At 51.7% G+C, this 26,641-nt stretch overlaps 1 protein-coding gene across 6 annotated transcripts in view; it reads left to right on the top strand.

Annotated features, from left to right (window-relative positions):
- Nucleotides 1-26,641, top strand: part of SYNDIG1 (synapse differentiation inducing 1) — a 118,134-nt gene that overhangs the window by 65,912 nt on the left and 25,581 nt on the right. For all 6 annotated transcript variants that reach the window (XM_067707401.1, XM_067707404.1, XM_067707400.1 and 3 more), the window contains one exon: nt 18,160-18,297. In XM_067707401.1, coding sequence (XP_067563502.1) covers nt 18,160-18,297 — 138 coding nt within the window. The remainder of the gene's footprint in view (nt 1-18,159; nt 18,298-26,641) is intronic.

Raw genomic sequence — 26,641 nt, forward strand, 5'->3', positions numbered from 1 at the left:
GTGACCTATTATATTAACTGATTTTCATATATTCAACTGTCCTTACATTTGGGGATAAACCCCCCACGGCCATGGTGTTTGCTCCTCTTTAAATATTGCTGGATTTAATGTGCTAACAACTCGGTAAGGATGTTTGTTTCTGTGCCCGTGAGGGGTCTTGGTCCTCGACAACTACAGCTTTCTCTTCTTGTCTTTTTCTGGCTTTGGTGTCAGGGTGACCCTGGCCTCATAGGATGAGTTGGGAAGTGTTTCCTCCTCTTCTCTCTGAAGGACTCTGCCCAGCATTGGTACTGTTTCTTCTCAGGTATTCATTCAGATTCACAGCGAAGCCATCTGGGCCTGGGCTCTTCTCTGTGGGAAGATTTTTGATTACTGATCAGCCCTGATTTCTCTATGATTTTAGAGCAAATCTTTAGGTTTTCCTTTCTTCTTGACTCAGCTTTAGTAATTTGTGTCATTCTAGGGATTTGCCCATTTTATCCAAGTTACCTAATTTGTCAGCATAACATTGTCCATAATATTCCATTTAAATCTTCTCACTTTCTATACAGTTGGCAGTGTCTCCTCTTTTCCTGCCTAATTTTGGTGAGTTTCCATTTCTTGCTTGCTCAGTCTCAGTCTAGCCAAAGGTTTATACATTTCCTTGATCTTTTCAAATATCTGTCATCTGTTTCCATTGGTTTGTCCTTGCTTCTCGGTTTTCCATTTCAATGATTTTCACTCAGATATTTATGATATTTTCCTCTCGTTTCCTATGGGCTAAATTTGCTCTTCTTTACCTAGTTTCTAAGTTATTGATTTGAGATTTTTCTTCCTTCATAATATATGTATTTAAAGCTATAACTTTCGAACACTGTTTTAACTGCCTGCTATAAATTTTGATATGTTTTTTCATTTTCGATTTAGTTCAAAATATCATCTAATATGTGATTATTTATTTTCTTAATGGGTTTTTATTTATTTATTTTCTTAATGGGTTTATTTGTTTTCTTAATGGGTTTATTTATTTTCTTAATGAGTTTATTTATTTATTTTCTTAATGGGTTTATTTATTTATTTATTTTCTTAATGAGTTATTTATAAAAGTGTTTTTGTGATTTATTTATTTTCTTAATGGGTTATTTATAAAAGTGTTGTTTAATTCCCAAATTTCAGGGATTTCCCACACTTTTCCTATCATTTATTCCTAACTTAATTTCATATGGTTGAATAACATAGTTTGTATAATTTCTCTTCAAGTTTATTGAGATGTGACGTGTGGCCTAACGTACAGTGTGTTCTGGGAAACGTGCCTTGTGCATTTGTGAAGGAACTTGTATTTGTCGTTGTGTGAAGAACCCATGAATGTTTGTTGAGTTGAGTTGGCCACGCTGTTCACGTTTTCTGTCTTTGTTGCTTATCTTCCTGGTCGTTTCATCAGTTTTGTCAGCTTTTGCCTCATGTATTTTGGGCTCTATTGGTTGGTGCATGTACATTTATAATTGTTATATGTTGCTGGAATATTGACCATTTTATCATTATAAACTGCCAGTCTCTGTGTCTAATAATATTTGTTGTCTTCAGGTCTATTGTGTGTGGCATTAGTACAGCTGCCACAGCTTCCTTATTATTACTGTTTGCACGAGGTATCTTTTTCCATCATTTTGCTTTGAGTTTATTTTTGTCTCAGAATTTATAGTGTGTCTCTATAGAAAACACATAGGTGGGTCTTGTTTTTTAATTGTCTTACAATCTCTGTCTTTTGATTGGAGTATTTAATCTATTTGCATTAACTGTAATTTTGTAAATGGTTGGATTTATGTCTGCCATTTTGATTTTTGTTTTCTACATGTTTCTTGGTTTTGTTATTGTTGTTCCTCTTTTTCTTCTTACTGCCTTTTGGTGGCAAATATGCATTTGCACAGCCTCACATCAGCCTGGGATGTGAGGAGAGATCCCCAGGCCGCTGTGGTCCTCTCCTTTCCAGGAGCTCCTTGTTAAATTCTTGAGTTATCCTGCTGTCTGCCACTTGGCCCAACCAGGACTAGAGCCATAGTTTGGGAGAGCTGCAAGATTTCCAATTTGTATCTGGGACTGGAGTTTCCACCCTGTGCTCCCCAGTCAATTCAGCTCCTTCTAGCAGTGAAGCTTCTGGCCTCCAAGGGTAGCTCCACCCTAGCAGAAATACTTCATGGCCAAGCTGGTGGTGGATTTAGATCAGCCCAGAGCAGGAACACCCCAGACTCACACTATTCTGACTCAGAATTTAGCAATGGTTCGTAAGCACATGCCCCTCAGTTTATCGTTGGCCCTGGGTCAGTGCAGAGGGCCCTGACGAGGCTGTTTGGACAATTCTGTTCAGTCATTTCTCAGGGACAGGCCTGCCTCCTGTCTCTGTTATACCAGAAGTTTTGCAGGATATTATTTGAAGCGCTAGATGCATTTCCCAACAGGCACTAGACATGGACAAGAATATGTTCAAATGCCCACAGATGGCTGGTGGTTAGGTTAAGAATTTTAATCGAATTAATTATCTTTAAATAATATGACATATATCCACTTACAGCATTAGGAAATTAAATTACTCATTTTCCTCCCTTGAGACAGTCTGTAAATAAAGAAATGTATTTAGATATTCCAGTTTCTTTGGATCTATGCGTGGACCATTCGCACAGGAAATCTGTTTTATTTCCTATAGTCACATCTTACCTAGCACTCCTCAAGCACCTCATTCTGTAAAGAGGCCTGTGGGAATAACTTCTCACCTGGAAATTAAATTTACCTTTACGAAGTAAATGTTTTGAGGGCATCCTACATACTTACGATTTCCAAAGACAAATTCAAAACTATTGTGTGAAATACAAGCATGATTGGAACAGCGGTGCGCTATTTACCGGTTTAATTTTCTATGTCAAGGAAAACTCTCATATCAATGTGGGACTTGCGGCATGTTTCTTACACAATAAAAATCAATATCGTTATGTTCTCATCTCACGCGTGCCAGGAAAAGGCACTGGAGCCTGTAATTATAGCCGTTTGATGAGGAGAGAACCTCTGAGGTAATAAATCCATCTGTCATAAGAACACAAGGGGATCGTTCGTCACATTTCCCTGAAACACTTTCCAATAAGCAGAAGGGCTGGGACATCAAACCAAATTTGTATGCCAAGGAAATAAAAGCCTTTTTACTCATTCAAGCTCACACTGATCTCTCAGCTGTGGCTTCTGAGCCCCTGCTCAGAATTGCAAGTGGGAGAGAGCCATCCGTGTAGCTGTGGCCACCTGGAACTGGAATCTTTCATCGTTGTAAGACTACAGTTGCTGTAATGAAATCAGCTTTTACGTATTTACGGGTAGCTGTGAGCTGAACGTGCTAACCCGGTAAATGTGGTTTGAATAACAGTGAAAGGCGGGCCCGTGACTTTGGTGAATCTCTTCCATACTCAGTTTTGAACAAATACCAGTAAAATTTTGTTCTAAACCAAATTGTGGTTTAATAAAGTTTCCCCAAGCTTAGCCAAAGGTCCACCTATTTCAAGCAATACTCGTGAACAAAACTCGGTACCAAGAGGATCCTTTGGAGTCCCCGAGGGGCAAATTTGCTCGACGGTGCATGAAACGTGTCTCCTCACGGGCCTGCCGCTAACTCCTGCGTTCAGCGACCTCCAGGTGTGCAGAAAACGCTCTTCATGGCCTGGAGCCCAGGGGATGCCATTTAACCTTGGCCCCTCAGCTCCCACCTGCCACATCATAATGTCATAATGACATTATGTCATAAGAAAGTTTCAAGTTCGTTAGAAGAAGCACATCCTTTGAATTCAAAGTATTGGTGATGACCACGTCCTTTTTAAGGGAATCGTGGGAAGTGTCACCCCCATATTATGGTCTGTTCAGCTTTCTGTCCGTCCCGCTGCTGGGGAAACAATGGCAGCATAACCACAGAAATCCAGGATGAGCCCAACTTTATGACTGCCAATATTTTCCATTTGTTCCCTAACAAACCATTTCACGGCGTTTCCTAAAAACAGAAGGAAAAGCTCACAGGACTGACACACAGGTAGTTTGGGTGCATTGTGAATTCTGAGATGCAAAAAGAAACTAACACGGGGGAGGCGGTGCAGGTGGCCGGCACTTGTGGGCTGAGGTTAAGCTAGGTTTTTGATAACAAGAGGCATTTGGCTGGTGCGAGAATCATCAGATCGTTCAGACCGTTAGCAGGTGAGGGAGACTCCATCGTTCCGGATGCAGAGCCTGCACGCCCTCCTCGCGGCCCCGGGCAACGGGTGCTCGGTGCTGATATTCACCTGGAGGAAACAGACACGGAGGAGGCAAGAAAGAGGTCTCGCTGTGCAAAGTGCTGAGGATTCCCGTCGGGCTTGTCTCCAGGGAGGGTGCTGCCCCCCTTCACAGGTGGGAGGAAGCGGGATGGCCCCACCTGGCCTGGCCTGCGTGTCGGCAAGGGTCCCAGAAGGAAGGCTGTTTCCTCCTGGATAATGAAAACCACGCTGCGCACCACAGCCCCGTCACCGGAGAAACACGAGGCCAAGTTAGGAAAACAGCCTTTGTCCAGTTAAAGAACAAATCCACGCAGCAGGATGTGTGTGCTGTTGAGAGCAGTGTTAGTGGGAAAATGTTCCCTTTGCACGGTTGAGAGCAGTGTTAGTGGGAAAATGTTCCCTTTGCACGGTTCATCTGAGGCACCTGTAAGTCTTCATGTCGTATGAAGCCAAACGTACACCAGCCTGCGGTAGTGCCGTGTGGACAAGTCTGGAAAGGTGAGAACCACCAGGGGGTCTGGGGGACGTCTGTGTAATCATCAAACAGGTAAAACTTGAGAAGTCAGGGAACATTCCTCAGAGTGGAAAGGAGTATATTGAGAAACAGAACACGTTGCTTGGAGTCATAACCTTACACAAGACCTTACCCAGAGAGGTCTACACTGTAAAATGCAGATTCAGGAAGAATTTAGCAGAGAAAGCAGTGGTGTTTCAGGGAGGCTTGGTGGTGGAGGGTCAGGGATGCAGTGGAGGGACAGCTGTAACTGGAGGTCAGATCCCAGAGGATACCTGTCTCTCCAACAAACCATCCCGTGCTCTGCTGGCCCAGGCTGGGTGAAATCTGGACATGGTTCAATATGGTAGATTGTACGGGATTTTCCTCTCGTGTTTCTTCTAGACAATAGATAGATTTTCAAGCCTTTGGTAAGCTAGTCAATTACTGTGTCTCCTCTTCTAGTACTTTTGCTTTGATCCCTTTGATACATCGTTAGGTAGCAGATCACCCAAACTGAGTTAAATAAAATGCAGACACGCAGGGGCCCCGTGAGCAATCGCCCACCCCCATCGCCTCGCCTCTCACTCTGTCCCCACCACCTCCAGCCTCCTGGTCCCCCTCCGTTTCCCAGCCCCCAGGCGGCTTTGCAGCCCCCTCTGGACCCAGAGTGTTCTCTCCTCCCCTTCACTTGGCTGCCTTCTCGCCAGCATCCAGGTCGCAGTGCTGATATGCCGTTGTTTATGTGTGTGTGTGTTTACTTGACTTTCTGTCCTGTCGGACACGGCCGAGCCACCTTAGGCTGAGTTTCCCAGAAGCAGACGCAATGCAAGGATTCATGAGCACGTGATTTACTAGGAAACGTCCCCTGGGAAACCAGCCGGTCAGCGGGGGAGCAAGGGGCAGCGTGTCGAGAAAGGAGGGGGTTTCAGACAAAGCACAGAGGGGCCCAGCCTGGCCTCGGGACCTGAAGTATGGGCGGTGCCCCCATGGCCCTGGGGGCTCTGGGCGAGTGGATTTTAGCCTCCTGGGAAAGGAGCAGAGACAGGAGCTCCTGGATACACCCCGAAGCTCAGCACCGAGTGGGCACCTAATGATCCTTTGTGCCGATTGGTTTCTTAGTAAATGAATGACTGTCAGAGGAGCCCTCCTGGTCAGTGTCATGCTTTTTTCAATAGAAATGAAGCCAGACGCTACCTGTGTGAGCACCCAGGCTCCTTGAGGTCTTCCTGGTGAGCATTTATGTGACCTCGACTTTGTTTAATGAGGTGCTTTAAAAAGTGTCCCACATCAAGTGCACGGAGCAGACACGGGACCCGGGCCTCTGGTACTTAGCGCCCCGTAGGCCCTGCGGCAGCCCCGGGGCCTCCGCGTGGGACATCCTGCAGCAGCTGACTCTGTGCTGAAACACAAGAGCAGACCATGTTTCCCACAAACCACAAAAACGAAGACAGGCTCCAAGTAAGGACTAAGGAGAAAGCACGACGTGAAGACTATTATGAACACAGTGCCATCGGCATTTCATTAGAAAAGAGAGAAATCGTGAGGTCATTCTAGCCAGACAGAACTGCCCCATAACTGCAGGGGGAAGGGAGGAGAGGAGCCGGTGCCCTGACAGCCCTGCTCAACCCCTGGCCAGTCCTCGGTGTGTCCATGGGGTTGAGCGGGAGCAAAGCGCCCAGTGGCAGCCATGCCACTCCTCTGGGGAGGACCAGCATCATGTCACAGGGACGTAGTCAGAGGTGCTTCTTATGCACAAGGACAGAGAACAGAAGGACTGACGGTTTGTCACCGTTGTTGTTTACTTGCTGAAGCGAATGTTTGTCCAGAGGTGGGTAGCAGGGCAGATAACCGGGGACATTGCTGACACACGAGGGTGGAGAGACAGCGACCCCGCCACCAGCGATGGAGCATCCCCCGTGACTCCCCATCCAAACACCTCTCCTGAGCCTGGCAGCCTCCATGTGGGCAGGTCCCGGCTGGCCGGGGTGGGGCCTGGGCGTCTGCATTCCTGACGGCTCCCAGCAAGGCCGACACTGCAGCCCCTGGACCACACTGTGTGAGCAGTGAGCACAGAGAGCTCCGCTGACCAGTGGCCCAGGCGGCTTCTAACCCACCTCACAGACAGAGAAGATACAAGGCTCACCCTTTCTGGAAACGTTTCCCTCTCTAGAGATGGGCCGCCTCTGGTGCCCCTTTGGATGCCTGAGGACCCATCTCTCCTTCTTCTAAGGATGGCCCTTAACACATGGAGACAATGCTCACCCCCAACCCTGCCCTCCCCGGGGTCCCCCTCTTCCCGGTAGGGCATCACTTTACTCTCCTCACCATCCTGGTCGCTCTGAATCCCTCTTGAAATGAGTCGAGAAATGGATGATCCAGAGGTGATCTGCCCCCTGTGAAGCAGACTGGAGGTCCCTGACCCCCTTTCTGGACCCTCCCTCCCCGAGGCCGGCCAGCGCCACCGGGCAGCACCTGCACCACTGGCTGCCTCTCTCCGGTCCCCGCCCCCGGCCAGTCTCTTTCCATGAGTCCTCACTGCCTCACGCTTAGCCTCAGGGTGGCAGGGGGAAGGTGAGAATGGCTTGAGATCCTCTACACCTGTCTTCTAGAAATGCAGCAACTGCTGCAGCTTCACAGAGGAGGCAGGTGAGCTCCTGGCTGGGTAGCTGCTGGAGGCTTGGGCTACGTCCTGGCTTCGGGCCGTGTGCACAGGAGGTCAGTGTGCTCCTACGGGCTCACAGCTCCGTCCTTTGTTCCAGCTGGAACTGTCCCCCCATGACAGCCCCATCTGCTGTCCTTAGCATGGGCTGGGTGCCCACAGGAGGCCAACCACTGATCTGCCAGCTTTGAGTCCCTTCTCATAACACCTGGAGTCCACCTGGCGGGCAGAGCGTCTACGTTTGGGAGGCGGAAGCTAAGGTAGGGGTGACAGGGATTTGCAGGAGAGTTTGGATGGAGCCCAGCTGCCACGTAATGGAGAGAACGGGCACTTCCCCAAGCAGGAGATACGAATAGCAAATAAGCACACGGAGATGTTCAACATCACCACCTTCCGAGAAATGCAGACTAAAGCCAAGATGAAAGAGCACTGCACGGCCCTTAGGACGGCGGAATGCCAAGAACTGACACCACCAAACGCTGGTGAGGACGCAGAAGCAGGAAGGCCTCTCTGGAAGACAATTGGTCATTTTCCTGTAAAAACACCAACACCGAACAACCCAGCAACCCCATTCCTGGGTATTTACTCTAAAGAAACGAAAACCTGTGTTCACACAGAAACCTGCACGAATGCGTCACAGCCTTTATTAGTAAGAATCAAAAACTGGAATTAAACGCCCTTCGGTGGACGAACGGACGAACACACAGGGCCACCTCCTTATCGTGGAAAATCACGCAGGAACAAAGCAGAGTGAACTGCTGACACCCCAGCAGCCTGGGTGACCCTCGGGGCGTCATGCTGAGGGGGCTGGTTGGGGGTCTTGCATTGGACAGGGTCGGTGTCCTGATTTAGGTGCTGGGCCGTGCTTATGTAAGAGGTGGCGGTCAAGGATGTGGGACTCTGTTCTATCTTTGCAGTCCCTACAGGACCTCTGCTCTATTTTTGAAACTTTTATGTGAGTCTAAGATTGTTTCAAAGGGTATGTGTAAGTGTGTGTGTGTGTGTGTGTGTGTGTGTGTGTGTGTATACACATATACATCTCTGTGACCAAGACTTAGTTGAAGAGTTTTTAGATGTGACATCACATCTCACACACACACACAGAGTGAAATAATCTATATGTATACATACATACACATATTGTACAAGGCCATCTTTAATGAATTTTAATACTCTATAATCTTCAAACTAACTAATATATAATTTAAATATCTGCTTTCCTTTCAATAAAGCAGAATATTTCAGAACAGTAAATTGGGAAATTAGTGATTTTTAAAAAATGGCTGGTATCTGATGACCTAGAACAGCCCCAGCCAGTACCTTGACATACAACCAGAGGTTTTCTGTAATGGGATCTTGCACAGAGGCAGCCCTTGGTTTAGAAGATATTCTCATTCTTACAAACTAGGGAGCCCACCTGGGCCATAAGCACATGCAAATGTGCAGGGCAGTGGCCATGGTCAGTGGCGAGGGGCTGAAGGGTGATGGGCTCTGGGGTCCCCGCTCCCAAGTTTCAGGCAGACGGCTTTCTCCTTGCTGCAGAGATGGGAGACGTAACTCCAAGGGCCTCACACTGTACAGGGGCTGGTGCCTTGGGGCAGTACCTGATGCTATGAGAAGATGAAGGAGAAATCAAACAAGCCAGGCGGGGGATCCACAGTCTGCCCTCACCGGAGCAACACAGACGTGACTCCCACTCAAGCCAGAGAGGTTTCTAGAGCCTAGGGTGGAGGGCATGCAAGGGTCCGTGGAGGGAGGTGGCTGCCAGCCTCTCAGAGGAAGGCACGTGGTTCCCACCTGCCCCTCCTGTGGCACCAAGTAGCTCTTGCACTTCCTCGGGAGTCAGGGCCTTTCTGGTGGGTGGACAGAAGGGTGAGGACAGGTGGATGGACGTTGTATCCCCATAGCTTGTTCCCGGGAGGTGCGTGCTCCGCTGGGCCCTCCACCCTCCTCGCCTGTCAGCCAAGGGCAGCATCCCTGTGGGCCGTAGTGAGCCACCCGCTGCCAGATTCGCCCGGGAGACCTTTGCGACCCGGGCCCCAGTGGTGGGCATGCGCAGCCTCCTGACTGCTCAGTGCCCCAGCTTTGTTCCAGAAGCCGCCTTGGGCTCCGCAGGCCTCTGAGCTCCCGAGGGCAAGTGTGTGACATCCAACACTACTAAGTAGCTTCTCTGTGGAAACATAAAAAGGACGAACTTGATGAAATACCAGTGTAAAACGAATTATTCGTGTGTCATGAAAAGAGTGAATTTGATATTTTTTTCATTTTTCCCTGCAATGCTCACAGTGTTTCCATTAAAGCATAATGAAAAAAGAGGGGAAAGTGTATGCAATTTTTAATCCCCAAAAGAAAGAAATTCAATTTAAAGTATAATTGTTTTCCTCCTAAAATGGCACACGTGTGAGGGGTTTTTTGACTTTTTATTTTCGAAATAATTTCGGACAGAAGAATTGCAAGAACGGTACAGACAACCCCTATATATGGTTGTCACCCGGTTTCCTTCAGTCTTAACGGTTTACCGTGGGTGCGTTCCCATTCTCTCAATGTACATATGTTTTCCTGAGCTCTTCGCAAGAAAGTGTCAGACAAGATGTCCTTTTACCCCTAAATGAGCCAGTTGTATTTTCTAAAAACAAGTTCAATTATAAAAGTCGGGAAATTGAAATCGTTACAATACTGTCATCTCGTCTATAGACCTTATGTACATTTTCCCAGTTCTTTCAACATTGTCCTTTATAGCAAAAAGCAAGAGTCAGGCCCAGAATCCAGCTCAGGAGCCCATCTTGCATCTTCTTGCTGTGCCTCTTTAGTCCTCTGTAATCTGGAACCTTCTCTGTCACCACCCTCACTCCCTTGACATGCTTGGAGAGTACAGGTCGGTTATTTCACGGGGAGCCCTCCCTCTGGGTCGTCTGGGGATCCTGCTGCTTGGATTCAGGTGACGGCGCTCTGGGCAGGACCGCCGCGGAGGACATGCTTGCCTCCCCGTATCGTGTCGCTGGCGCGTCCCTGGTGCACGTGCCCGTGACCAGTGGTGACTCCATCCCGTGTTGCAGGCGGTGCCTGCCAAGTGTCTCCTGGTTGAGCCACGTTTCTCTGGAATTGATAAGTGTCTTGCAGGAGGTGCTGCGTGAGGATGGGGCACCCTGCTTGTCACTGGTTGTTCCCCTACTGGTCTTAACGTCCTTCACAAGCTCCTAACCCCACTGTTCCTTCTGTATTTATTAGCTGGCATTCAGCTGTGGGGAAGAGTTTTCCCTTCCCCCGTATTTATTTGTAGGCATTTATTACTTCATTTCAGGCTGGACCATTGATTCTTACTTTATGGGTTCCTGTCCATCCGTTACAGTATTTACTGTGTGTTTATTCTCACTTTGTTACAGATTTGACAGCAGGCGCCCCTTCTGGTTGGCTCTGTGTCCTTTTGACACAGCTTGTCATCCATTAGCCAGTTTACCATTATTTCCTGCGCAGAGAGCTGTCCCAGGTCTGTCTTGGATGTTGACGGCCCTGACCCTGAAATCAGCCGTTTCTCCAAAGCACCCTGGCTCCTTGTGTTGGAGAGCCGTGTCTAGAAACCAACGTCCGGGCAGTGGGTCTTCTCAGCACCTGGGGGGTGGGCGCGTTGTTCCCAGGCCCTCCGGCAGACTGAGCCAGGAGAAACATGTAGCACATAGGTACATAAACACACCTGTGTAACCATGTGTGTGTACACAGACATACTTATTTTTTATCTACTTATAGATAGAAACTAACATCCTCAATCCCATCCAAACAGCTCACACCACTACCACACACTCTTTTTTCACCTGCGCTTTATCCCATGCGGTGGATGCCTCCTAGTTTATGTAACCACTGGATGCCTCATAGCTTATGTAACCACTCTCGTTTGATGGGCATTTAGGTCGTTTCCAATATCTTGCAGTTACATACTACGTTGCCGTGAATAACCTTGAGCGTCTGTATTTTTCTATTATTGGAGGTGAATCTTCAGAATAACACCTAGAATTGAGATTACTGAACCAAAAACTCAGCACGTATTTAATTGTGTTGCATGTCGACAGATCTGCTTCCTAAGGTGTCACAGTTTGCATCCAGCCAGGCTGTGTGCCCACAGCCTAACTGACAGGATGGCTGGTGGTGCTTTTTCATCGTTGACAACTCGATAGGTGAAACATAATATCTCAGTGTGGTTTTCATTCTCCTTTCTCTAAGTGAGGATGCACATCATTCCACCTGGACCAGGTGAGGCCAGCAGAGCACCCAGGCCACGAAAGTTCAGATGCTGACCCTGCACTCACGTGAGTCAAGTCCTAGTTCAAACCAATCCAAACCCACAGTGCCAAAACTATCAATAACTTGGACTTTCCATCTGCAAACCGTAGGTTACCCTCTGGCAACCGTAACGTAAAGGGGAAGCAAGATCTAAAGCAGCGACCATCACCTCATGCAGTTGTACACGTAGCTCTTAGGTGCAGAATATCACACGTGGAAATAATGCAGGTTTGAAGCAGGGATTCACATTAGAAACTGGATCCGCAGGTGATAAATCGACACGCCAGGGCTGGGCTCGGTTGTGACACCCACACCTGTGGCTGGTCCTGGAGGGCTGTGTCTGTGTGTATTTCCTGGTTTCTTGTCTGATGTGGGATAAGCCCTGGTCGCAGCAGTGGAAAGCGGCCCGCACTCCACACGGTCTGCTGGGGGCCCCTCTCCCACACCAAGTCCCCTCACTCCCTATAGCTCTGCGTGTGTACAGTGCTCATTCCAGGCCCAGGGCCTTTGCACACGCTAGTCCCACCTCCTTACTGAGCAAGGGGCCTTCAGAGGGGCATCACAATTTCTTGGACAAAATCTGAAGTCCAGTGAACAACCTGATTATATCCACACTGTGAAAACAAAAACACGACAGTGGAAAAATAATATAATTTCCAACATAGATTGACTGCTTGCTACATGCAGGTTGGTTTTACCTGATGCCTGTAGTGTTATTTCAAACCAGGTCTTCTGTCTTTGAAAACACACGATGTGTATTTGTTCTTTGTGCCTGTTTATTTGGAGGTAGATGGGATTCATCATCCTGGATGTCCACGTTCCTCTGTGTCCCCATCTTCTCACCCTCCCAGACGTTCGCTGAGTGTGGTGGTCTTGCCCTGGTTGAAGTTTTAGGGTGTCTTAACCCCCCAGTTCTTCCACAGCCTCTGCAGCAGATGCTCTCAGCCCACCCCCGAGTATCACCCCTGCAGGAGAAGCCCCCTGGCCTGGCCTTTGCCTACCTGAGGACCTTCTTTGGGCCCTGAAGGCTTCCCCGCAATGTGGGAGAACCTCTGCCCCCAGGCACTCGCCAAAACTGCCAGGAGGCGGTTCCCCGGGGGTTGCCTCTACCACATGGCCCCCGAGGTCCCAGAGGGACCAGGCTCCAGGCGCCCACAGAGGACCTGCCTTGGTAAAACGCCCTTTACAGGCTCTGGTCTGGCCACGTCCCACCTCCCCTCTTCCCTGCCAGCATTTCCCATGGTCCTCTACCAAGAAAACAAGTGCACCCAGTCCTTGACTCAAGATCTGCTTCTGGGGGAACTAAACTAAGACGGGTCCTGAGAACGTTTTGTAGGACTGTCCTCAGGACCCCTGAGCACTTCCAGATCAGAAGAAGGGCAAGTCTTAGAGGGAGCCTGTCATCGTACCCCAACCATCGGATTGAAGACCATAGCTGGTGAGAAAACGGTGTTTAAATTAATTCAGGAAAGTTGAGTAACAGCCCCCAGGTAGAATTTAGGGCACAGCGTGTTTAGATACTAAAATATGTCCCCCAGGTTCCATGCCGTTGAGCCTCCAGACCCCTGCACTTCTTTGCATCTATGACCCCGTGTGAAATACACGGAGTGGGTCCCCAGCAGAATCTGGTTTTGATTCATCTGATTCCGGGTAAAGGAGAGGCCAGTGGGCCTGAGGTGCCAGGGGAGCCTGGGCCAGAGGATTCTGCCGAGCGCTGAGGGATCTGGTCTTCCATAGCTCACCTGCCCACGGAAGACCCCCAAGTGGACACAAGTGGACCAGTGGGGCTACCCCGACAGTGCAGGTGAGGGAGTGTGGCCCAGCGCCCTCCCTGCAAGGACCTCAGGGCTCACAACCCAGGCAGTGGTCAGGAGAGGCACTTCCGTGCGTGGCTATGGAAGCTCCAGGTGTCAGCGGCGCTCACCCACACTCCTCGCTCCTCTGACGTGGATGGGATGTTGCAGCCCCAGAACATCTGGAGGGTCTGTGACCGACACGAGGAGGATGGGGGGCTGCGTCCACCTGCCTTTGTCCTCGGTTCTGTCCATCAGCTGCCCTGGGTGAGACAGCCTTGAACCTGACCGAGTCACCATCCTCCCACTGTGGTCCCACCTGAGTGGACGGTTAGGACCCTAGGGCTCTCAGGAAGGAGAGGAGCCTGGGGCAGCGGGGCTGACTGCCCACGTGGAATGAGGGCCCGGTTCCTCCCACGCACTCTGGGCAAACCCTGGAGCCTGGCTGCTTCTCAGATGCTGTCCATGTCGGCTAAGGGCACTTGGGAATTCTTCATGCGTTCAACACGTGTGCTGTTGGTACCTGCTATGTGCAGTCTGTGTGCTGTCCCGTGTGATGGACACTGGCCACCTGTGCCACCTGAGGCCCTGGCAGGTGGTAGGGTGGCTGAGGAACTACGTCGGGCATCTTTGATTTGGGTAATTTAAGCAGCTCCGTGGGGCGGTGGTGCCTTGCTGGTCAGCACAGACTTGGGCTCCGCGGGCTGAGGCTCTGATCTTCACCCTCAGTGACTTGGTGGGTCTGACCTGCATCTCGGGGAGCCTGGGTGCTGTGCTGAGTTCCCATCCTGCTCTGCCAGCTGCTCCTTGGGCCCCCGACACAGTGTCTCCAAGCAGGGCCTCAGGCAAGCGCTGAGGGATCCCACTCCACAGGAGGACAGAGGGCGGGGGGACCCCCCACCTGTCAGCACGTCTGCATCTTGCCCAATAACCTTGCTTATTGTAGAAAAACTATACCCCAGAAATGCAAAAAGAAAAAAAAAACAAAAAGCACTGATATGCCCGCCATCCAGACGCATCTGAATTTCTGACTTTCTGGAGGAAATGTGACTTCTTCCACTTTCTACCCTGGTTTTTCCCTCGGTTATTACAAGCACCTTTCCAGGGCAATGAATAAACATCTACATCCTCATTTTCCACGACCACGTAGAGTCCTCTGTGATTTTCCGTTTTTGAAGTGGTGTTGTCGGGAACACACCGTGCAGGCTCCACAGGGCATCCCGATCCCGAGTCCATCCTGGTCTCCACCCGCCGCCCCCGCCCAGGCCACGCAGAGACGCTCCCCAGAATTAGGCAGCAGAGAAGGCCAGGGGATGAGGAGGGAGTGGGGCTCCAGGCTGGGCAGTGGTGAGGGGACAGTGAGACCTTGAGAGAGACGAGGGACGAGGCCGAGCCCCTGCACCCCTTCACCCTCGGGGCTGTGCTCACAGGGCCGATGTGCGTCCCGCCTGGTGCTATGATTATCCTAGTCAATCTTCCTGAGGAAGAAACCCCAGGGGACAGAGAGCCAGCTCCCTGCGTGGAGGTCATGGACGAGGGCGGACTGTGTGGGCAGTGGTGGGCTGGGGGAGGAGGACGGCAGCCCCTGTACTGCTCTGCCCCCTCATAGTATCTGTTCCTTCAACCACGTGAGCTGTGAACGTCTCTGGAAGCGTCCACCCTGCCTTGCAGATATTCTAAGCTAATGCCCCACGAAGAGGATTTTCAGAAACAGCTGCTGTGCGTGGTGTGTTTTCTCTACTCGGTTTGATGGTGTCTCCGTCGCCACCCGCCCCCAGGGTCCTCCTCTCCTCTCCTCTATCTGTTGGTGCGATGCCCATGGCCACTTGTACCCACAGCACTGCCGTGGATGGGAGGGAGATGGTACGGAGGGCTGGGCTGTTTTTGTCTGCCCTGTCATTTGTCTGAGTTTTTAAAAACCTATTTTAATGAAAATGGACTAGTTATTTTGGTGCCGTGTAGCCACAACTTTGTAATTTACAGGTGTGTTTCCCTTATGCTCTAAGGAAAAGTCTGTGAAGACTTTGTGGGGGGAACCTTTGCTTCACAGGCATGGTGGTGTCATTTGAAGTTGTTTCCGAAGATGGGGGTCGACGCCCAGGCAGCCCTGTGTGGTTTGTGGCCACTGCTCACTGATTGCGGAACTTTCCACTGACCACCCTGGCCACTGGCCACCAACAGACCAGTCGAGAAGTGGTTATCAAAATCCCAGGGCCAAGGGGTACAGAGAGGACACCCCAGCTTTAGGCAAGAAGCAACTAAGGGCAGTGGGGTTGATTGGTGGCCAGACGCTGGTGTCCCGACAGCTGACAGCACAGAAGTCTGCAGTAAGCGGCCACTGGCCAGACGGTTCTGTAGTTTGGGGACCCTGTAACTGCCCAGATCCCAGCAGTGTCCTTTGTAAAGTAGAAATGACAAGAGAAATAGCCACAGCAGCTACTTCCAGATTTGGAGTAAGATTCCAGCCAGCCCAGGTACTTAAACCCTCAGTAAACGAAAACAAAACCGAAACACTCCACCGCAGCCAAAAGCCTGAACAGGTGCCCACAGACAGAGCTGCGGCTTGGGTGCATCCAGACCCGTCGAAAGACGTGCATCCGCCGGGCGTCTGTCCTTCAGCCCCGTCCTCCGTGTCTCTCGGGGGCCTCGGATCCCGCCCTGCAAGTGTCGCTTCAGGGTCCCTCCCCAGGCCCCGTGCAGAGGGCCATCAGGGCAGGTCGGCTGTTGCAGCCCAGCCTGAGGCTCCGAGTGCTGTGCTCCCAGAGTGGACACCGTGGGCCTCCTGGGCAGCTCGTCCTGGGGACCCTGCCTGGCGTCCTTCACCTGGATGGAAGGTTCTGGCCTCCCTGCGGGCCGGCAGATGTGCGTCTGCCCCTCAGCGCTCAGTCCCCAGATCCCACCGAGCGAGATGCCTCCCTGAAGGCTGCTCGTTCCCTCTCTGCAGCAGTGAGGATGGGCCTTTCCCTTTCCCTTTATTGTTTGAGAGGTGACGCTGCAGAGGAAAGACAGGAATTCCGCAGACCTGGCCCAGCGGAGGGGAGGCTGCAGGGTCCTGGAAAGATGACCCCAGGGACGGTGACCAACCAGGGCAAGAGCCTGCCCTGCAGGAAGGAGCTGGTCCTCACTGGGAAGGGATGCCTGGGATTGGGACCCATGGGGTGCATGCATGTGTGTGTCTCTGTGTGTGTGTGTCTGTGTGTGTTTGTGTGTCTGTGTGTGCGTATGTGTGTGTGTCTGTGTCTGTGTGTGTATTTGTGTGTGCGTGTGTGTGTCCATGCGTGTGTGTCTGTGTGTGTGTCTGTGTGTCTGTGTGTGTCTGTGGGTGTGTCTGTGTGTGTTTGTGTGTCCATGTGTGTGTGTCTGTGTGTGTGTCTCTGTGTGTTTGTGTCCGTGTGTGTATCTGTGTGTGTTTGTGTATCTGTGTGTGTACGTGTGTCTGTGTGTGTGTCTGTGTATCTGTGTGTGTGTCTCTGTGTGTTTGTGTCCGTGTGTGTATCTGTGTGTGTTTGTGTGCCCGTGTGTGTACGTGTGTCTGTGTGTGTATCTGTGTGTGTGTCTGTCCATGTGTGTGTATCTGTGTGTGTGTCTCTGTGTCCGTGTGTGTGTGTCTGTGTGTCTGTGTGTGTATCTGTGTGTGTGTCTGTCCATGTGTGTGTATCTGTGTACGTGTGTCTGTGTGTGTATCTGTGTGTGTCTGTGTGTGTGTCTCTGTGTCCGTGTGTGTGAGTCTGTGTGTGTGTATTTGTGTGTGCGTGTGTGTGTGTCCATGCGTGTGTATCTGTGTGTCTGTGTGTCTGTGTGTGTCTGTGGGTGTGTCTGTGTGTGTTTGTGTGTCCATGTGTGTGTCTGTGTATCTGTGTGTGTCTCTGTGTGTTTGTGTCCATGTGTGTATCTGTGTGTGTTTGTATATCTGTGTGTGCACGTGTGTCTGTGTGTGTATCTGTGTGTGTCTGTCCATGTGTGTGTACCTGTGTGTGTGTCTGTGTGTGTGTCTCTGTGTCCGTGTGTGTGTGTCTGTGTGTGTGTGTGTGTGTGTGTGTGTGTGCGCGCACATGCGGGGGACAGGTGGGTACCGTGTGGACAGTGCATCACCCACTTCCATCCTGGGCCCCTAGAGAAAGTCCCTGTTTGAGATTGGGGTGAGCCCCTCCAAATTCACCTGTTTTCTCTCAGATGAGACACAAACAGTCCAGCAGGAAGCTTCTAGCACAGGCTGAGTAGAGGCTCTGATTGGCAGTTTTACACGTGTTTGATTAACCAAAACAGGAGGGACACCCGGGCTTGAGACCAGGCCCAGTGACGTCCTTACTCAGATCAGAGTCTAAGGCAAGAAGGGGGTTCAGGGCAGGTCCTGGCCCCGACACCTGCCCTGCCTCACCCTAAAACCAGCTTGAAGTCTTGGAACAAAGAGCGGACTCCAACTCTGCCTGTGCGCTTCCCACCCAGCCCCGTCCTCCGATGGTCAAACCTTCACCCAGCTGTCCGCACCCCATCCCAGAGATCCGCAGGTCTGTGAGGTTTAATCTCCCATGGAGCAACCCAGAGCCCACCCTTGGGGTTTTTCTCTTCCTGTGGGGGACACACACTTGCCAGGAGGGCTTGCCAGGCCTGAGCCCCGCTTCGGGGGATGATGGAGAGACCCCTGGTAACCTCGCTTTCCATCCCCATCTCTCCCGGCAGAGTGACTACTCCAGTGACACAGAGAGCGAGGACAACTTCCTCGTGATGCCCCCGCGGGACCACCTGGGCCTTAGCGTCTTCTCCATGCTCTGCTGCTTCTGGCCCCTGGGCATCGCCGCCTTCTACCTGTCCCACGAGGTAAGGCCTCCCCGTGGGTCACGCGCACGCGGCTGGTGCACCCAGGCCATCGAGGAGAGCCTGCTCGGGGGCGGAGAGCCATCTGGGGGGACCGGGCAGGGGGTGCCCAGCCTCACCCCATCAGGCCCGGGACACATCCTCTGACAGTGGCCACTGGGAAAGCAGCGGGTTGGGAGCCCGGCCTCCACGCCAGCGGGACTGACCCCATGTTGGGCGCAGACTTGGTACACACTGGGAACGGAGGCAAAGTGGGTTTGGTTTTCTTTGTGAAAGGCTCACACGTAAAATAGAGTCCAGTCTTGCGGCGCCTGTGTGCTTATCCCAAACTAAGGTTCTGGAGGAAACGGCCTGTCTGGTGGGTAACCGTGCCCTCCGTGCTTTAAGGGTGTCGATTCCCAGCCCTTTCTCACAGCAAACGTCCTCCATGTGCCTTCACGGAGCCCAGGTTTTGAAAGATTTCCTCTAGCAGATGGGGAGCCTTCATTCAGAAATGATCTACATTCCCGTTTTTATTAATCAAAGGAAGATGTGTACGTGCCAATTAAAGCATGAGTTTCAGCATCACCTGTCATCCCCACCAGACGGGAGATAAAGGCAGCCCCTTCCGCTGGCCCCGGAGCCCACCGCATCCTCAGGGCACCGGGCTCCCTCTCCAGCATCCAGGGCTCTGGGGCCTACCGGCCAGGTCTCACGCTTGAAGCACTGATTCCTCTGGGCTTGAGAACAGACCCCTGGCCTCTCACTGCTTCTTGCCATTGTCTGTACTGATTCGGTTTTTTGGGTGAGTGGAGAGTCCCTTTATGTGTGTTCCCGTGTCCCCTGACCCCCTTTTCCTGACCCCACGAGGAGCAGGGGGAGAAGAGGACCCACTGATGGCCCCCTGAGGGCAGACACCTCTTCACAGGGACACTGAGAGGCCCCAGAGGCCCTTCCAGGGGGACGTGGCGGGGCCGCTGCTTGAGGTCCTGTCTCTGGAGGATGGACGGGTATGGGGAGGGGTGATGGGGACCGTCCTGCACCGCTGGGGTTGGGTCAGGTGGCTGTTTCACGTCCAGCTTTGACCTGGAGGATGTGTCTGAGCTTCTCTTTTGTGACTTTGTCCCACACATGCCAGAGGCCTCTGCTCTGGGGGCACAAGCCGAGGCTGCAGGGCAAGACTCCAGGCTGTCAGGGGCCTGAGCAGCTGTGGGTGGAGCGAGGCCGGGATCTCCCAGACCCAAGCAGTGGCCGCGGTCACTGCGTGCACCAAGGATTGGGACGCACAGCGGGACACAGACAGATGCCCTCGATGTGTAGATGGTGTCCCCAGAAGACCCCAGGCCCAGAGCCCAGCGCCCCGTGTTAGCTGCGCCCTGAGCCTGGGTTAACGCGCTGCAAACAGGCAAGAGGGTTTTTCCAGGAGAAGGAAGCTCAGGAGGACAGAGCCCAGAGAACCAGGGCCCAAGTGTAACGTCAGCCACCCCCTGCATCCCAGTCTTGACACGTGGAGGGGTGAAGGGGGCGGCCCACTCCCAGCCTCCCAGCCTGGCCTACTGACAAACCCCATCACCCCCAGGGCGTGCCCTCCAAGCCAGAGCTGTGTTCTGATTGCCAAGTTGTAGAACGGGACTCATATTTTTACCATGGGTTCCACAGGGCAGATGCTCCCTGTTCAGAGAGATGCAAGTGGACATTGGTGTCACTTGTCACCTGCCGGCAGAGTCCAGGTGAGCCCTGGATAAGCGGGGGCTGGGGGTGGGGGCTGCCCAGGAAATGTTGTCTACGTGCCGGGATGCAGAAGTCATCCCTGGTCTTGGCTTCTCCACGTACCCTGGGGGAGGCCTGTCTCTGGGGCAGGGCAAGCCGTGCACAGCATCCTTGTCTAAAAGATGGTAAATATAATAAAACTCCAGCCACAGTAGAGGAGACTGGCATGAGATCCTTCTTCTCAGAAAGTAACGTTACCCTTCACACCTTAAGAACCTTCTAGACTCGGGCCTGATGAGTCAGGATGTTTAATACCTTTGATGGGAAAGGATTCTGATCATCTGTTAACGGCAAGTGAAACAGTCTCCGTGGAGGCCGCTGGTCACATTCTCAGGGGTGAAGAGCCAGCATTTTGAGGCCTGCGGGGTTGCCTTTGCTGTTGGAATAAGAGAAGGGGCTCTGGGGTCCCCGGCCCTCAGCCCCTCTTTTTTTTGTGCTGTGAGCGTGGACCCCTCGGTGGACACATCTCCACGGGAACTCGCGGCTGAGACCCTGGCGCGCGGGTCCCTTCAGGGTCAGCGTGGCTCTGGACTGCACTGCAGGCCCAGGAGCTGGCAGCCCCTGGCACATGGTGCTTCAGCCCAGCCTTGAGCCCACCAGGTCTTCTGTTCGTGCCTCTTCAGCCTGACTGTAGATGCAGGAAATCGGAACTGTCGGCACACACGTGGGTCCCCAGGTCAAGGGACACCTGGAAGGAGACGTGGGATCTTTTCTCCAACAGATTTTATGATTCGAAAAAGGCCTCAAGTAGCAGTAACAGTGGTGGTAAAAGTGTCAGGGAGGTGGGTACCACCTGCACCTCTGGGCCCCGGCCTGCGTTGAACACCGCACACCTGCCTTCTTGGGTGGTCCTGGCCAGCAGTGTCGACACCCCCAGCTCACTTAGAAAGGCGTGTCGTCTGGCCCACCGACCCGCTGCATCAGAGCCACTGGGGGAGGGGGCGTGGAAACGGCTTTTGAACAAGCCCTCCCCCTGCTCCTGATGCTGCCGTAGTCTGAGCAGTTGCACACGCGTGATCTCATGGGAAGTCCGTGACAGGGCACTGCCATCACGTCACTTTGTGGCCATGGGATCAGGGGTCAGTGAAGGCGATGGCGTCCTAAGGCCAGACCTGCTGGCGGTGGGCCTCGCCCCCGGCCTTAGTGTGGAGGCCTGAGGGCAGCGTTTGTCCACAGCTTCACTTTACTCCAGTGCTAATCATTTGATCCAGCTCCCAGTGCAGGCAAGTTTTATACACTTTTTACAGAGGAAGGTGTTGTGTGTAGTTTGGGTGGGTCCACCCAGAAAACGATGCTCTGAATGATGTGGAAGACAGAAAGGACCCCAAATTTGCTGCGCGATGGCTGTGAGCTAGTTGATGTGCCCACTTTATCTTATTTAATCTTGGCAATGAGTCTGAAAGGTGGGAATTTATTATCCCCATTTTTATGGATGAAAAGACTGAAGTTTCAAGGGATTAAATAATACAGAAATCAGAGAGGTAGCAAGTATGGATACATGATGCAAATATCAATGCTTCTAACACTTAAAATCAAATTTCCTGCAACATAACTTTGACTTTTATCTGCAAACAAAAATAGAAAAGCACAGCTCTCGCTTCTAAATCTTGTCCCCACCTGCTTGGAGCGTGTTACAGTGAGGAAGAGAAGCCTTCTAGGCGGGATTGGGCGCTTACCTGGGCACCTTCACCAGCAGGCAGGTGTGAACTTGAGACTGGAGCTGGAAGACCCTCCCCGACTCCCCAGCCCACCTCCGCTGCCCCGAGGCCCTGGGTCCGGAGCTCCCGCTGGCGGGAGGCCTGAGGGCTCCGTGCACTGCGTCGGCCTCAGGCATCTTCTACATTTGAGCATCTATTATGTCTTGATTTCACTCCCTAAAATGTTTCTTTCCTTTCTTAACTGCATTATTATAACTATAATTAAATGAGAAAAGGGAATTAAGCGTCAGATTATGAATTTTATGAATAACACCAGAGTTTCAAAGTATTCTTTAATATTTCCTAAAGAATCTCTAGCTGTCTTCTGCAGAAGGATCACTAGTGGTGTCATTAGAAGCAGAAATCTATAGTTCTTCTACAGAGACCGTGTTCCTCTTACAACAGGAATGTTTCTTAATTAGAAAATTGAAGGCTGGGTTGAGGAACTTAGATTTTCTGTCACCTGAATGCCCGTTCCTTCCAGCGCTGACAGGAACCCGCCCTGGCTCTTTGCGTGAGTGGCCGAGTGCAATGGGACGAAGAGAACAAAGCCCATGGGAGCCTTATTCAGACTCAGAAGTGGAATCGCCGTGTGAATAAAGGATGGAAAGCCCCGGGGGGCTTGCCGAGTCCCGGCTACACGTGTGTCTGATGCAGAGACCTGCACACCCGTGTTCTGTTCAGTCATTTCGTAAAGATGAACCATGTGGCTGATAAACGTGGCATCTCTTGAGGGTGTCCAGACCCAGCTGGGAGGAGTCACCACGGCTCAATATCGAGTCAAGCTGCTAAATGCTCTGGGCACGCGCCACACGCAGGTCGGTGAGCAGCCAGCACGAACCCCTCCTCCTCTGGGCGCCCTGGAGACAGTGCCGAGCTCCCTCCTCTGAGCTGCCCACCAAGGAGGGGCTGCCACCAGTCGTAGGCTGAGGGCTCCCCCCAGGAGGAAGCAACAGAGACAGAGGTGACCTGGGGGGCCAGGGAAGACAGGGCAGGGCTGGAGAGTCTTGAACAAACTGGAGCAAACTGGAGTCTGTCTATTAACTGAGCGTTTTAAGCCAGAGAATAAGGGTGGGCAATACAACAGCATAAAGGGTGGTCAGAGGCCACGGCACGGAAGCAGCACGTTCTGGAATAGAGTCAACTCAGAGCAGAATATCCTTTCACAAGAAAGCAAGCAGACACGTGTGCCAGGCACTGCGGGGCCTCTGCGGATTTCTGCTGCGCAGCCTTGGGGTCGCATGAGACAGATGCAGCGAGACGGGCCTCTTCACCTCCCTCCACCCTCCCATCCGCCAGGAGCTTAGTTACAACAAAGCCTTGAGCGGCAGATGCCTCAGATGCTTTTAGGAGCTGTCACCTGTCCATCTCTAACCATTCATCTCACCAGAGAGACCGGCATTTCCACGTTCTCTTAGCTAAACCTTGTCACAAACAAAGACAGGTTTTGGAAATGCTCATTTTTTTTTCAAAGTTGTGTGCTTAGAACAGGTGCATTACATAAAACTGGACCCCGTGTCCTCCACACACTCAGTGGTGTGGTTTATAATCATCCGTAGGTCTGGAGGAAATGTTTTATATATGTCACCATGCACCTCTTTTATCCTCAAGTTCATTATTCTCCGATGCCCCCTGATTTGTAGTAAGTTGAGTACCGCCTGGTGACTGCGTCTGTAAGCGGTAGCAGATTCAGAATTAGCACAAGACCCAACTTCATACGTGAGAGTCACGGGTCCTCTAACAGGTGGAGTTATCATCTGGTTTAGCAGGGTAACTAAGTACTAAAGCCATGAACTCTGCTGGAGTCACAGAGGAGGACCTGGCAAAGCCTGTTCCAGCCCCAGGAGGTGTGGAGAAGCAGGAGTGATGGGACCACCCGGGAAGAAAGATGCTACCAAGGGGGCGAGGGGGTGGGAAGGATTTGGACCAGGCCCACCTCTCCCCCCAGGGTTATGGTGAGGGAGCGGCTAGGCTGCAGGAGCCCCACCAGGCGCGGGAAGGGCACTGACTTTGCAGAAATGGAGTATAAACGTGACTAGAAGGATGGCCTGATATATCAGATGGATATATTTTAACCTGTATCAGGAAAACATGCAACACAGCTTAATGGTCTGGAGTGATCACATTCCCCCTCCCCTCCCCCTTCTCTCTCCCTCCCTCCCCTCCTTCCTCCTCCCTGGATCTCTCCTGCCCCATCTCTATCTCCCTCTCCATATGTGTATTTGATATGCTGATTGTAGCTTCTGAGAGCTGTTTTGCAACTTCTGGATCTAAACAATTCTGTATAAATATTAATGATCTGGTGCAGCCAGGACAAATCAGATTTCTGATCTATTTTTCTTCCTCCAGAACGCATGCTGGAGTTGAGTCACTGATCTCAGCTTGTGTTGGTGGATAGATGAACAAATGCATCATATCTGTTCTGTTCCCTGGAGAGTATTAGATGGATTTTTTGCAGTTATCGTTTATGCATCGTCTCAGTAATTACTATCTCGATTTTGTGATTATTTGTCTGGAGCAGAGAAACCCGTGCGTTGATTGTCCAAGGGCAGAGCCCACACAGCGCCTGGGAGTCCAGAGTTAAAATCCCAGCGTGTGTTACATTCTTCCCTCTGGCCTCATGCTCACCTCAAGTTACGTTTGCAAATGCGTGATCTTTTTGCTTTTAGGTGATGTATCTAAAGCTGTAAGGACGTAGCCCCTAAAAGCATGGTTGGTCTTTTCTTTCCCATCTCTTCTGAGATTGAGGCTCTGCACAGGTCCTATGACATCCCGAGGACCGAACAAAAGGTGCAGTCCCAGGAGCTCCTGCTTCTGTGCAGTGGCTGTGCCTCTGAAGGCTGAGTCCAGCCTGCCCAGAGCCTAGACACACTTAGCTGAACATGCCCTGGTCCATGACAGACGCCAGTCTCACCACAGGCGTCCCTGGATGTGGCCACGGGGAAGGCCAGGCCACTGATCCATCTCACTGTCTGCAGCACGAAGCCTCACCTCACAGGCAGGACAGTACCTCCTGTGTCTGGACTCACAAGTATAGTGATGCCAACAGAACATAGAAATTCGGGAACAGTTGTGATGAGTCACTGGTTGATGAGCACATCATAGATTCTCGTGGGAATGAGGGTCATTTGGGGTACATCTCTGATGTTTTGATGTTGACAATAATGAAATTTAAGTCTTTCTCACTGAGAGACCCCTCACTGGACTACCTCACCCATGGGGCCAGCTAGCTGTACATGGAAGTCAAAAGTACTGATGACATTACACCTGCACCTTGGCTGTAAAAACTGGTGCAGCGAGAGGACGGGATGCTGGCTCAAGACTCTGGGTGGGCTGCTCTCAGGAGGGCCCCTCTTTTCTTGCTTCCTTGATGAGCTTTGGCATTTTCTGGCACTTGAGGGTTGCATGAATCCCAGACATAGAGCCTAGAAGATACTGAATTTCGAGCTGGAAAATTACCTTGAGCACAGCATGTACTGAGACCTGCAGCCTCTTACCTGTGTGTAAAGCTTCTCATTCTTATTTTCCCTTCTCTCCTTTTAGACGGGGGATTCTTCATTTCTAACCTTTGGTTTTATTTAAATGATTGATACATATAACTAGGAAGGAGTCCTTGAAACACAACTGCAGCGCGTGTTTACTTTGGTCTGAGCTTTGCGTTGCGGTGATGTTCACACACACACGAGGGCAGGGTCGAAGGAGCCCCACGTACTCAGCGTGAGCTGGTTGGGGAGAGCTGTGGAGCCGGCTGCCTCCAAAGTAATTCAAAGATAAATGATGAAGCAACGAGTTCTTAGATGACACGACGCAGATTGCTTAGGGGATGCAGGAAACAGCAAGACGTGTAGGCGGAAAGTATCCTTTAGAACTGGCCCTGCGCCGGGAGAGAGCAACACGCAGGTGGTGAATTTGGCCCTGGACCCTTCCCATCCCCCATCCCCCATCCCGGCCCATCCATGGTTCTCCAGGAAGTGCCACAGTTTGAGTCCACTTTGGCCCATCTCAGTCCCACGTGGACAGCATCACCCCTCAAGACCCCAGCACTGCCTGCTTCATCCAAACTGAGTGGAGGTTTCAAAGCCAGCCTGAACCCCAGAGCTTCCCCATTACCCCCATTCTGCCATCACCCCAGCCTCCTGCCACTCCTGCCTCCCTCCAAGACCACCGCCCCCATCCCAGGCCCGCACTGCCCATCACCACCAGACTGGGTCTCTGGGGGTCCCTTCTTGGTCGTCGAGAGCCACAAGAGCTTCCAAGGTGTCCAGGATGGTTCACAGGCCCAGAAAGTACCAAGAACAGACTGGCAGTGCTTTGTGGTCCTCCCGGGAATCTAAACACAGTGGACATGTGGTAAGTCCATCTTGAGACCCTGCCCCTAGAGCTCAATTCTAAGATGATTCTCTGCATTCCTGAGATGATTTTGCATCATTTTGCCTGGCCCTCAGAGGTGTAACAAGTGCCTTGCTTTCCTCTGGAAATGACATGCAGGGTTTGAAAACCAGAATGGAGCTTGTAAGTGAACAAATCTTCATCCAGAGCCATCTGTGTCCACGTAAGGATCCCTGGGCCTTGCCCATCAGGGGCGCTGGGAGTGCGTTTGTGCCTGTCCCATCGCACAGGGGGCAAGTGCTGGTCAGACCTGGGATCCTGAGTCACGCTCTGCCCACAGAGGGTACAGCTGATCGCGCTGGCTCTCAGACTGATTTTCAGGTAATTGGCGGGGTGTCTTGCAAGGACTGATCACAGTGAGGTTTGATTTATTATGCGTGAATGTTGGATGGGGGGTGGGGCACAGAGTTCGGCTGACTCTCTGGAGTCTGAAGGAGGCCGGAGCCCCGAGGGTTGCAGGTCACCTCAGTACATGTGGCCACTCTTCCCGAAGCTGTCCGGTGGCATCCCCG

This window comes from Pseudorca crassidens, chromosome 15, assembly GCF_039906515.1.
Source record: "Pseudorca crassidens isolate mPseCra1 chromosome 15, mPseCra1.hap1, whole genome shotgun sequence".
Classification (NCBI taxonomy): domain Eukaryota; kingdom Metazoa; phylum Chordata; class Mammalia; order Artiodactyla; family Delphinidae; genus Pseudorca; species Pseudorca crassidens.